The 12,555-nt window shown below is 34.9% G+C and overlaps 1 protein-coding gene across 1 annotated transcript in view; it reads left to right on the top strand.

Moving 5' to 3' along the window:
• PCLO (piccolo presynaptic cytomatrix protein) overlaps nucleotides 1–12,555 on the top strand; it is a 348,414-nt gene that overhangs the window by 265,826 nt on the left and 70,033 nt on the right. The window contains exons 14-17 of the mRNA XM_064656444.1: nucleotides 2,665–2,715; nucleotides 3,575–3,705; nucleotides 5,356–5,382; nucleotides 8,479–8,572. Of these exons, the coding sequence (XP_064512514.1) occupies nucleotides 2,665–2,715; nucleotides 3,575–3,705; nucleotides 5,356–5,382; nucleotides 8,479–8,572 (303 nt within the window). The remainder of the gene's footprint in view (nucleotides 1–2,664; nucleotides 2,716–3,574; nucleotides 3,706–5,355; nucleotides 5,383–8,478; nucleotides 8,573–12,555) is intronic.

Below are 12,555 nucleotides of genomic sequence, written 5' to 3'. Positions count from 1 at the left end.
AGCCATCTCAAGAGGGATTTAACCCTTGGAAGCTTTGAGCTCTCTATATCCTGTGCAGACCTGTTTCTTTTGTAGTGTAAATGCATGATCTGCATATGGTGCAGATTACATCCATACAAATGCCCCACAGAAACATTAATTGTCTTTGTATCTTGAAGAATGGGTTGTTTTTTCTAATTCCTCAGATCCTTTAGCCCCTAGAGAATTCAGCAGTGAAATACTTTTTCTTCTTTTCAAATTAATCCTCACTGAGGCCCTGATAAAGAAAGATACTTATTTGCATCTCTGCCTTTCAATCCAGATCCATCTTCAAGGTTGGCTCAGCTCTGAGCTGGGGGTTAGACCAGATGACCTTGAGAGGTCTCTTTCAGCCTACATTATTCATGTTTCTTTCAAATATATAGGTAGTTCTTCATGGTCAGTTTTAAATCTGCTGCCATCAGAGAGAAAACAAAATATTTAATATACTGAATCGGAGCCTTGAAAATGAATACAGAGATTCATTCATCAGCAATGATATAGAAACATTTATTTTTACAGACTTCACTTTACAAACTCCCCTTAAACCACCTTTGGAAGTCCCCATACAAATTTGTCATGCCCATTCCCTTTTCTACGAACTCCTTCTACATTATCTGCACTAATACATTCCATATTACATGACAGGCAGAGTGAACAAACCCATTATTCTTGATATTCCAACTTGTGAAAAATGAGAGCATTTAGACTATTCGGCAGTGACTTTGTAGTCACAGCACAGCAAAAGTAACACCATGTTATTTTTGGTGTTGTCAGTATTGTCAGTGCTAGTACAGCCTGAGGTCAGAACTACTAAGTATAATAAAATCCATTCGTAGAGGTGAAGTATGAGAAGTATAAGCCATTTAAGCCCTACTTGGAAAGTTTGCATGATGCTCAGGTAGCTCTCTGTCTTTACCAAAAGGAGGAGAAATTCTCTCTTTGAAGAGTCTGCTAAAGACCAAAGAAATTTTAGGAGTAGTTTGCTATCAATCTAAAATTTCATTTCAGATTTAGAGCATTTTATAAACTATTGATGACTTATTTTAGCTGTTAGAAAGAATAAACTTCTTTAAAAGCTTTTTAAGGTACCAAGAACAGCTGATTTTAAAATATTCTATGAGAATTATTTTTAGAAACATGTGCATTTGCTGAAAAATCAAGTTTGGTTTTGTTTCTTTTCTGGAAAAGCTTGTGCTCATAAAGAAGTACATCTAGAAGGCAAGTAAACCAAACAAGAATTAGGCAACACAGGACAGTGAACATAAGCATAAAACAGGCAGATATTGGCTAGTTTTCTCCTATGTTTTCATTGTGCTAGTGTTTGGCTGGGATTTTTCTGCTTAGTTCTGGTCTACAGATCTGAATGATTGAAGGGATGTTTCTTCATCACAAACCTGAAAAGGGTAGTGCATCACCTTAACTTTAGGCTCTGGTCTGTGTGACGTGGGCTCTGCATTGGCCTAATTTAAAACAATTGATACCCAACATCCTGAGAAAGTCTCTAAGGGTTTTCTTGGAGTGTAGGGCAGCACAAAAGAGGCAGATGGGTTTTACTCTTCTCAGAAAGCGACAGAAATACTCAATGCACAGAATAATGTCAGGCAGCTGCTCACATCTGGAGGAATAGGAAAAGATGGCTTCCAGATCAATCTTCAGAGAACAGTAAGTTTGTCCTTGTTTGCATCCTTTGTTTTCTGCTGCATCAACCAAGGAAGCAGATGTGGAGAGAATGCAAAAATATTCAAATCCTGCTACTGAACCAGAGCTTTCTTGCTTGACTGATGGCTTGCAGATTAGAGGTAGGTCCAGGGTGGCTCAAGGGCACCAGCATTTAACAGAACAGCATATTTTTGTGAGTCCAGGATTCTAAACAAGTGGTCATATTATTTTCCAGCTGCTAACAAACAGGAGGGAGGAAAAGGGGAGGGGGGGAAACATTAAAAATTTTATTGCTTTTTGTCAAATCCTCAGAAAAGTTCAGTGATAAAGAACAGAGAGGAAGGGGAGGACAGAAAATTTAAATTTCATGATACAGAAAGTGTGTGGAGGAATTCAAAGATGAAGTGGTATAGCTGAACTGATTATCAGAAAACACAGAATAAAGCAAAAAATGGCTTGCAATTGTGAAACCCACTTATACCTGTCACTTAGTTTCACTCCTTTAACCCACTTTCGCCTAAACTCAGTTTTAAACTAGTGTAACTTTTGCCTCTCTCCGATTTTCTCATATTGCCAGAAATATGGCTATGTTTTACTTGACATGGTATTTTTTTCTCTCGACAACATTCACTTTTGTTAGACAGAGTCAATGCTGTATGTCTTTTTCTCCCCATGCCTCCGTGTGTGACGAATCTGCTTAGACTATAAAGATTTTGTTATTCAATTGTTTGATTGATTCTGTACCTGCACAAAGGCTGAACAAAATGGCTGGACTAGACTTTAAGTGCTGTTAAAATACCATAACTATTAGTTTTGATCATAACAGCTGGAGACAAACAGTTTTTAAAAATTTGTGGCAATGCATAAGTATAAACCACACCTCTTAAAAGAGTTAACTTTGAAAATCTATTATTTCCAATATGTATGTCTGTATATTTATAAGTGTGTGTCTATGTATTTATTTATGTATTTTTAATCTGGCAGCCCACAGAAACTACAAAGTCTGCTTCCCATCCGATCACTGGAGAAATTCAGGTAAATATGTATTTTTGCTGTGTACATCGCTGTTACTACTGGCTGCATTTTCTGTGCAATAAGTTTGCAGAAAACAACCTCCATCAATTGATTTCTTATTCAACTCCAATCCTTAAAATTTCACTAATGTAAGTCAGTGCTTCATTTTTGCATCTGTCTTTAATGTTGACTTGTGAATTACAACCAAAAGAATGGAAAATGCTGCTATTCCTAAAGGGGCTAAAAGCACACTGAAATTCATTCTAATCCCTAATCTTTGGCCACTTATTGTGGTTTTCTTCAGAAATTCCCAATCTGTTTACATTGAAGCAAGAACTATCGAGGGTTTCTTATAGTGCAGTGTATTTATTTCCATGATATGCCAAGTTTTTGATTATCCCTTATGTAAATTGACTTTAGCTTTTTAAACAGTGGAACACAGAACAGCAGAATAACTGACGCCCTACTTCTTATAGATTTCTGGGGCTTTATTTCCCCTTTAATTAGCCCCTCTCTTCTATAGTAGCACTAAGTCTTTCCATACACTATTATAGCATCCTGGTCAGGCTTGGGTTCCAAGTAGGCAGGATGTGTGTAATTATCACTCAATAAGCTGGCTACTGCTCAGAATAATATCAAGGGTTCAAATTTCCTTTGTTTTTTCCTGGTTGGAATAGATCAATGTGTTTCTCTTTTGTTTTTCAAGGTCCAACATGATCATCTAGCACTTTATTCTAGTCAAAAGAGAGAGAGAGACAGAAACTTCTAAAATGTGTTTATTTCCATGTAAAAGTCTAAACCCCATTTTATTCAAAGGGTTTGGGGGAGATAGGAATTAAAAGTAACAAATAATCCTACTGTATTTTAATGCATTCACTAGCTTCAAATCAACTATGACAAGCACCTTGGCAACCTTATCATCCACATCCTTCAGGCGAGAAACCTTGCTCCAAGAGACAACAATGGCTATTCGGACCCCTTTGTTAAAGTTTATCTTCTTCCAGGGAGAGGGTAAGTGTAGGAGATATTTTAACGTGAACCTTCTTTTAATTTAGGGTTTGCTGCTTGCCCTTAATAAACATAACTGAAAGTTATTGCTATAGAAAATCCAGGTGCAACGCCAACAGAAATGGTGAATTTTTGATGTAGAATCAGATCCTATTCTCAGGAGAACTGGGAATACTTTGCTAATGACGTTAGGAACTTTATTATCGTTCTTGTAGATTTACTTTTTTTCTTCCATGTTTCCTTTTAAAAATTATAATACATGCAAAAATATTTAAAATAACAACAGAATCTATGGAAATGTAATAAATATATGTAGTATTTTTTGTAAACTTTTTGTAAACTTTTTTTTTTTTACTTTTTGTAAACTTTTGGTAAACTTTTTATAAAGCCATATGTTAAGCTTAGCATGGAATGATTGCCTCAGCTCAAGACAATCTGAATTTAGGATAGATTTGCAAACATGCAGAATTAAAGTATTTGAGATAAATTTAATGTTGTAGTATAATACTAAAGGTGAGAAATGTGATCAGAAAACATTCTCTCCATATGAGTTATATGGCATTTTTTTTAAGGTCTAAGATGACGGTTTTAGAAATACCAGTAATTTTGTGTCTAATGACTGTACAAATCACTAATCACTTTTTCACAGACCATTGCTTTTTTTAGACTCTGTAATTACAAATAGCTCATTAGTGTTTCCTTTAAAAGGTATGTTTCTGTACGAGCAATATTTTAACTATTTTTTTCACCCTGATGTTGCAGAATGTCATAGGTATGTGCAGAATGCATAAGAATCCTGCTGACTTCGGTGACATAATAGATGTATCTAAAATTAAGGTGTTGGATCAGACTATAGACTGCAAAGACAAATACCTGTAAACGTCCCTGCTTGTGCAATTAGACTCATCCTAAAAGACTCTTAGACTGGGACCATGCAAATAAAAATCTGTATTTCTCTTCTATTCAAAGTAACATGAAAGTGGATGCTAGGGTCACAGTTCAGCATTTGGCATACAGGCAAGCACCATTAAATGCATCAGTGGTACAAATAAGGCCATGAATTTTCTTTCGTAGCTTATTAATTCTAGCTATACAGTATTCAATATTGTTCAGTGGCACTGGGCCCAAAACTATTACTGAATATAATGGAAACAGATACTAAAGCTTAAGAGGTTTTTTAATGCACATAAGAGTGTTGTAAAATGCTTGTCAGATCAATCTTGCTGGGAATTTTGCAGGTACATTCAGTGATGCAGAAATAAGACTTTGAACTAAAAATCTGTTCATTCTATAGAGGGTCTAAGCCAGATCCAAGTTTAAGTTTAAACTTGCTGCCAAGTTATGAAGAGTTTGGATTTTAGTTTTATTTGGGTTCATTATTTTAAAACATGGCACTAGTACAGTTTGCATGTAACTTAGGCCTTTGGGGAATAACGAAAAGGAAGAGCTTAAGAGTGCCCAAACTTGAATTGCTACTGAGTAACTTTTATCTGTAGTTCAGTCCATGCTAGACTTCTTATTCTTCCTAATGCCTCTATTTCCTTTGATTCTGATACTAGAAACTACCATTATTCACATTTTCTTTCATCTCTGTTCTCATTTTCTCTCACTGCTTCCTCTGTGTTCCTAACTCTGTAAATCCTGGATGTGCAGACAAGTCATGGTTGTCCAAAATGCAAGGTAGAGTTTACTATCTTCTGAATTTATTTTATTTTTTGTATGCATGAATGGTATTATAAGCCTGTACATTGACATATAGATTTCTCTTGAGTTCTGATGGCATGCAATTGGGGTATGGTTTTGCTTTTCATTTTCTGATGAGGTCATTTCCAGGTCAGGAGGAACTGGAAACAAGTAGTTAATGCTCCTTGATGCAGTAATATTCTAGGGCCAAACTCTGAAGACAATAAAAATTTCTTCTGAAATCTATAAGAATTTAGTTCAGAAATATCTAAAACTTCATTCTCACTCACTGAAAGTTGCAAAATAATTAACTGTGAACTTGTATCAAGATTTTGAATGGTGTTACTGCCAAAAGAGAAACAGGCACTATGAGGTAATAAAATGGAATATTTATTTACCTGCACATAATAAACAGATCTCTGTCTTCTGTCTGTTTCTTTGTTACTAAAATTATTTAATGAATGTGTTAAAACTACACATTTTATATGTGTATTCTATTAGACTTTTTTATACAGTTATTCTATTATACTTTTTTCATTGTACTTTCAGTTGTATTATGTATTAATAACTCCTAATTAAGGAATCAGAGAGAAAATATAAAGAAAAGAGATATGCAATTTCTATCTTTTCACACAGCATACTCTGTGAATTTCAAGTGTAAATTATTTTATACTAAGTATGCACTCATTTAATGAGTGCATTTTATTAAAACATCTCCATCTGTTAATCAGAATTGTTGGGGAGAAGGCACATCAGTTCTATGAACTTAATGTATTTGCCAGATCCTTCCCTTCAGAGGTCTAAAAACCTTCATCTGTCATCCAGCTTAGCCTGGTTCTGCACCTCCCTAGCAGTAGCCAAGGTCTCCTGCTTCCCTCTTCAACAGATCCAAGCCATAGGTTATATGGATGTGGGCTCACACCACCCTTACAGTTCAGATCCAAATACTCCATGGACTTCACCGGAAATACTTGAGAGTTACTGTGTGAAAAACACATTTACCTTTTGTCACTTTCAGCTATGAAACTCAACACTGCATGAATCACCTTCTCACATATTTCTGAAAAGAATCAGGAACTTTGAAATGAAGTTCTACTATTGCAAAAGGAGATCCAAGAAAGGAAAGGGAATATATTGGTGTCATTTTCTCGGCTGAGTGAACAAAAGGTCCTTTCCTACTTTCTTGAAAAAATGAAAGTATATCAGTTCCTTAAAACCAGTAGATCACAGGACATTTAGACAGGATACTTTAGGCAGGGGACAGGTTTGTCATATGGAAGAGTGGGAAAAGAAGAATATTGAGGTGCTTTAAAAAATTTAACTGCATTACTGAATAGTGTTTGCCATCAAAATCTAGTTTTGAAAAGGATTCAGATTTTGTATTTCAGCTTTCCTTCCAAGATATGCACGAAAACTTTGTGTGAATTTCCTTTCTATATGCTCTTGGTCCCCCTAGATTTTAATTTATGCTTACCATTCTATGCTGTGTCTGATAGAACTCACTGAACTCTGGAGAGCTTCTGCTTTCTTCCTATAAGCAGAGGTGAACATATAGTTTTTTTCACAGGTCCCAATAGCCTTCACATTTTTCAATAAAGTAGAAGTCAGTGGATAGCAAGATTTACAAGCAAATAAAGTGCTTAGAATGACTAGAGCAAAAAGTAAGAGGAAAAATAGCTGCAAATCCCTTTCATTAAGAGATATCAGGTTAGTAGGTATGTTGGATATGGCCACACCCTTATGGAGAAAAAGGCCACCAGACACATCAGAATAATCAGATGGGATCAGTGCACAGTTGAACTGAGTTTATAGAGTGAAACTGCTAGTGCTGAGATACCAGCATTGACATATATGTGGCAGTAAAACACATGCATGCTTCACACAACCTTAAATCAGACCAGCTCCAATCTGGTACCGTGCACGGCACACCATTAGTGACTGACTGATTATATGAGTCCCTGGAGTGCATCTTCTCAGTTAATCTCATATGAAAGGAATTAGTTCATTAGTTCTGAGACCATGCCACAGTGTGAACCAAAAGAGTTAAATCAGAAGTGAGAATTAGAGGAACAGTACACTGTCAAAAGTTAATGTAGGAGAACCATAAAAGAGTTTAACATGGCATCTACAAGTCATTTTGTCTCACTGCTGGAGAATAGTCTCACTGCTGGAGAATAGTCCTGGGAACATTTAATTTAATAAAAGATATAGCAGGTATATACTTGTAGATGGACAGAAAGAGTTTACCTTCTATCTTGTGGGGTTTTCAAAGTATGAAAAGCTTCTCATGTTCTTCTACAAAGCTTTTTTGATATGTCCATTAAAATGTATATTAAATTAAAATTGGAATGAAAGCAGTTCTGACATCAAAGCTGACAGATTTAGATGAATCCATAGTGTACTGCTTTCTCCATACCCAGGAAATGCAAAGTACAATTGAAAGCATTACTGATTCTTTTTTAAAAACAGATTATGCAGCCAAACCTTTTGTTCTTGGCAATTGATAAAAAAAAAATCAGGAGCTTGATGCACTTTTATGTTTCTTTCCAGTATAGTTAGAGGAATAGGCAGACAACAGGATCAATAAGAAATTAGTGTTTCTATCATTAACAGGATATTAGTTACCTTATGACATTCATTAAATGTTTTTGTGAGATGGGATTCCTATAATTAGAGATTGCACCCTATAAATATAATGAACCCATGCTACTTTAAAGTGCTAATAGGAGAATGGTCTTGGAAAAGAAATCAATGCATTATCACCTCAATTTAGAATCAGAGCCCAACACTTACAGTGAGAGGACAAAGCATATGTGCATGTGCTCGCTGATGCTTTATCTTGAAATGGTTTTAGGCAGAGAGAGCCTGCTGAAGACTCAGAAGAAGTTTTAAAAGACAATGTCAGAAAAGCGTACCAAAGAAAAAAATCCCAAAGGCTGTCGTTGTCCTCTTGCAACCCTGAATTGATGCAGAAATGGAAGATGCAGTTCTTTTCTTTTTCTAGTTTTTGGTTTGTGGGTGGTTTTGTTGCATTAGAGCTGAAAGAAACAAATGATCGCTAATGTAATGTTTTCTCCTTTTGTTCAAATTCAGTGCTGAGTACAAGCGGAGAACTAAGTACGTTCAGAAAAGCCTGAATCCTGAGTGGAATCAGACGGTCATTTATAAAAATATCTCCACTGAGCAGGTGCGTGACTGGTGGTGCTGTTCAGTGTCATTTGCTGCTTTATTATTGGTATGGTCTGCAGTGCTCACTGGGGGGGGAGTAGTGCTACTGGCAGTTCTGTGAACCCCCATAAAATCTTGCTAGATTTAGGAGAAACTCCGTGCCTCTGATAGAGCTTACTATATCAGTACTCTTTTCTTGCCCTTCTACACATAAAAATGGTAATTGGTGGGGATTACACTCATAATCGTGTCACAAGCATAGATGTGACAATTTAAAAAATGATAATGCAATAAATTAATGAGGGAATAAATTAAGACATAAGTTTCTGAAGTAGATGCAGAAATCACTGTCATTCTTTGTTCCAAAAGCCATGCAAGCTCACACAAAGCACAGGTTCCACAATTTTTTTATTAAAAAATATTTATAAAATGTAAATATACATTTTTATGTATTAACAATTTACATTAATGTATTGAAATATGAATCACCTGAAAAAAAATTTAGAATATATTTAATTTCCTTGCTATAGAAAGATTTAACTCACATCTGGGAAAGATGACTGTGGAGTCTTATCTGTTTCTTCATGGCTTCCTAACTCCAACTGACCTACAGGGTTAACTGAGGTAGAATAAAGCAATTGAGATGTCTTTTTCTCCATCCCCCCTTGTAAAAGGACTTTTGACCATTTGAAAAAGATATATGAGCAAAATCATGATCAATTCATTTGTTGAAATTACGAAGTATATTTTATAGAATACTGGATCTCTAGGAAGTCCTGAATATTTTTGCCTTTGTTGCTATTTTGTTCTCGATACTTCCAACTTCTCTTTTCAAGGCCATTTAATCTTTTAGCACTTTTTTAAAAAAACCCAGAATAACCAGACTCTTCAGCGAACAGATTTCTCAATGCTTTTAATATACTTCTCCATCATGACCCCAAGAAGTCAATATTATCTTCTGAACTTAAAAATTTGTTATTCTTTCTTCTTGTTTGTTGAGAGGAATGTAGATTAAGATATCCATTTTTTGCATGGAGCAAAGCCCTGCCCACAGAGGGACATGTGTGGTTGCTCGTGTAATCTATCCATGTGAACTTAACAGGCAGTAGCTCAAATTTACTTCAGAGGTGTCCTGCTGTAGGTCATGGTTATGGTTTGATGGGATTTCTCACTGCTTTATGCAGGCTTTTATAAATGATAGCTCATTGCCAGTGAAAGCATCAGAAAAAAAACAACTATGATGTTTGCTGAGTTGCAATATAAACCCTGGGTCTTCTGGGTTTGGTGAAAGGATTCGGTAAGTCCTAACAATATTTCCAAACTGAGCTTTCCATTTAAGAAAGGTTCTTCAGTTTCCTTAATTTGTTTTGAGGTTCTGCTGTGACATTTCACAGAGCTGTCATTAAGAGTACTTGGGTGTTGTACATTCAGTGGCTATTTCATGCTTCAAAACTGGATAGTGATATTAATCTAGGATTTCTTGGACAGTGTTTTTTACAATAAAAAAAATCTAATTATATCTTTGATGCCCGGTTTTGGACCACTACTTGACGACATGTGCCTTTCTTTGCATGTTGAATTCTGAACTTTTGCTTCTAATAGCAAATCTCCTCCTTTTCCCTTCCTCTGAGACTGATATTCAGAGCTTATGATTGTGTGCAAACCTACTCTGAGCGCCACATATGTTCTATATTTCGGCTTCTTGACACACAGAAGTGTATGCAGAGAATAGTGTTTCCTTCCAGACCTTTCCATGGCTTGTATCTACTGCTAAGATAGTGATGTGAGTGATTCTTCTCCTATAAAATTCCATGCCCTGGCTTAGAAAATATACAATAAGGCACATTTCTAAATCACCAAATAACTCCATGCTGATGATAAGTACCCTCTACAGACTGAATAACTATCACAGTGCAATAGAGCATCATTTGTACTCATAAAGCTCACAAACGGAGATTTCAAAATAGTTGGGAATATAAACAGAAGTACAGGACAATAATTGTGTTCAACTGAGAATGAGCATTCTGTTCACCAAACAAGCAAAACTGCATCATACACTAAGCTACCTGGAGTTAGCACTCATATTTTAACATAAATTCATGAATCTTTATAAATAGTATTTCTTCAAAGAAGCATTTCTTTTCACTCTATGGGTTGCTTGCTGACAGCAAGTAAGCATTATTAAATATTTCCTAATATAGTCCTTTTAACGTCACTGTCTAGACTTTAGCTGGTTGTACAATTTTTCATTTTCCTTTTCTCTTTCATAATCTAACTGAAATTAAACTGAAAATAATTATGGGAAATAGATCACTCTTTGAAATGAAACAGAGTTTTTCAAGGTCAAAATGATTAGTTTTATCACGTAGCAAATTCTACTTTGACGATTGGAGAAAAAATAAATTAAACTGTGGATATTTAGTAATTTAAGGTTTTTGTTAAGTAATAAAGTAAAGATAATTACAATTTGAGAGGAAGGCCAAGTACACATGTTACAAAACTTGTATAATAATTGCTCAAGTTAAATGCCTACTCAGAGCATGAAAGAAAGTGTTAAAAGAATTTAAGGAGAAGATGATAGAAGATGTAAGTTCTGTTGCTGCTCAAGTCATTTGTATACCTTGTCAGAAAGCAAATAAAAGTATTTCTTAAATGATATAATTCAATACAACAAATAGTTTTTGCAGTAATTTATGTTCTTAATTAAGGTAATATATTAGAACGAGTAATTTTTTTTCAAAATCCTTGAGTAATGTAGGAACCTATGTCTTATTTCTGAAAGTAAGAAAATCTTTCTTATGAATCAGTAAAGTGCTGGTACTTAAATTCTACTTAATATCTTGGATAAGAGAAAGTAAGTTTCTAAGTGACCTATCAAAAATCTTTTTATCCTTCCACACACTGAAGTACAACAATATAGAGAAGAGAACAATACAATCTTAAATATGAATGCAAACAAAAATAAATATAATGGATGATCTAATGCAACACATTCATTTCTTCTCATCAAATATTCTGAGATTGCAATAGTTCATAGTAATTATAGTAATTTACTTTCAGTATAGAAGAAAACAAGCTGCATTAAAATTATTTCTTACCTCATGCAATCCTTGCATGACATTTTCAAGGGATATGTATTAAATATTTCAAGTAGTGAGTCCTTGTATGAAATCTTCAAGGAATATGTGTTAAATATTTTAAGTAATGCATATTTAGCTACACAGGCACACATTAGCTATAACAACACCCAGATCTCCAGATATTTAAAATGAAAACCAAACACTTCTGTACCTGTGGTGTTGGTTATGTCTTCCATAACAGACAATACTTTTCACATTGGCTGGTTCTGCGTATTCCTTTATTTTCTTTAAATTATGGTTGCCCACAAAAGACTAAAGATAACGGAAGTTCACATGCAATAATATGCTTTTAGATAGAAGTTTAATTTTTATTTACTTTTTAATTTTTTTCCACAAGGCAAAACTTCAAATTAATTACCATTTGGTAACACTTTTTTATGATATTTTTAGAACTCAGATGAGGTTCACCATGTGTGTAAACAGCTTTCCTTCTTTTTGGGACACTTTCTGATTTTCCTGTTGCTACATTGCCCACTTGCAGAAAGCCACAGTCGGATAGAAGGTTTAGTATTGCTGACTGTTATATTCCTGATGAGAGTCTGAACTTCTGCCTTCACAACCTAAAGCTGCATGATGTAAAGCAGAACCCTACTTTGCTGTGATGGTATAAAAGCTACTTTTAAAATCAGCAGCCATTGAGTGTTCTTTGCCTTCAATGGTGGTACCTAAATACATCTGCAGAAAAAAAATTCTACTCCTCTTTGAAACTCATTTCTTGCACTCTGCCTAATAAAGCTCTTTCCATGTTTTTTCATTGTCATAATATTTTATAAAAGATTTATTAAACTAAGAGACTTAAAATAGATTTCTCAAAGAAATATAAAGAATTGAAAGTTTTCGTCACAGTTTTATTATTACACTA

This window comes from Pseudopipra pipra, chromosome 5 (assembly GCF_036250125.1).
Source record: "Pseudopipra pipra isolate bDixPip1 chromosome 5, bDixPip1.hap1, whole genome shotgun sequence".
NCBI lineage: Eukaryota > Metazoa > Chordata > Aves > Passeriformes > Pipridae > Pseudopipra > Pseudopipra pipra.
This window is presented reverse-complemented; position numbering and strand designations above follow the sequence as displayed.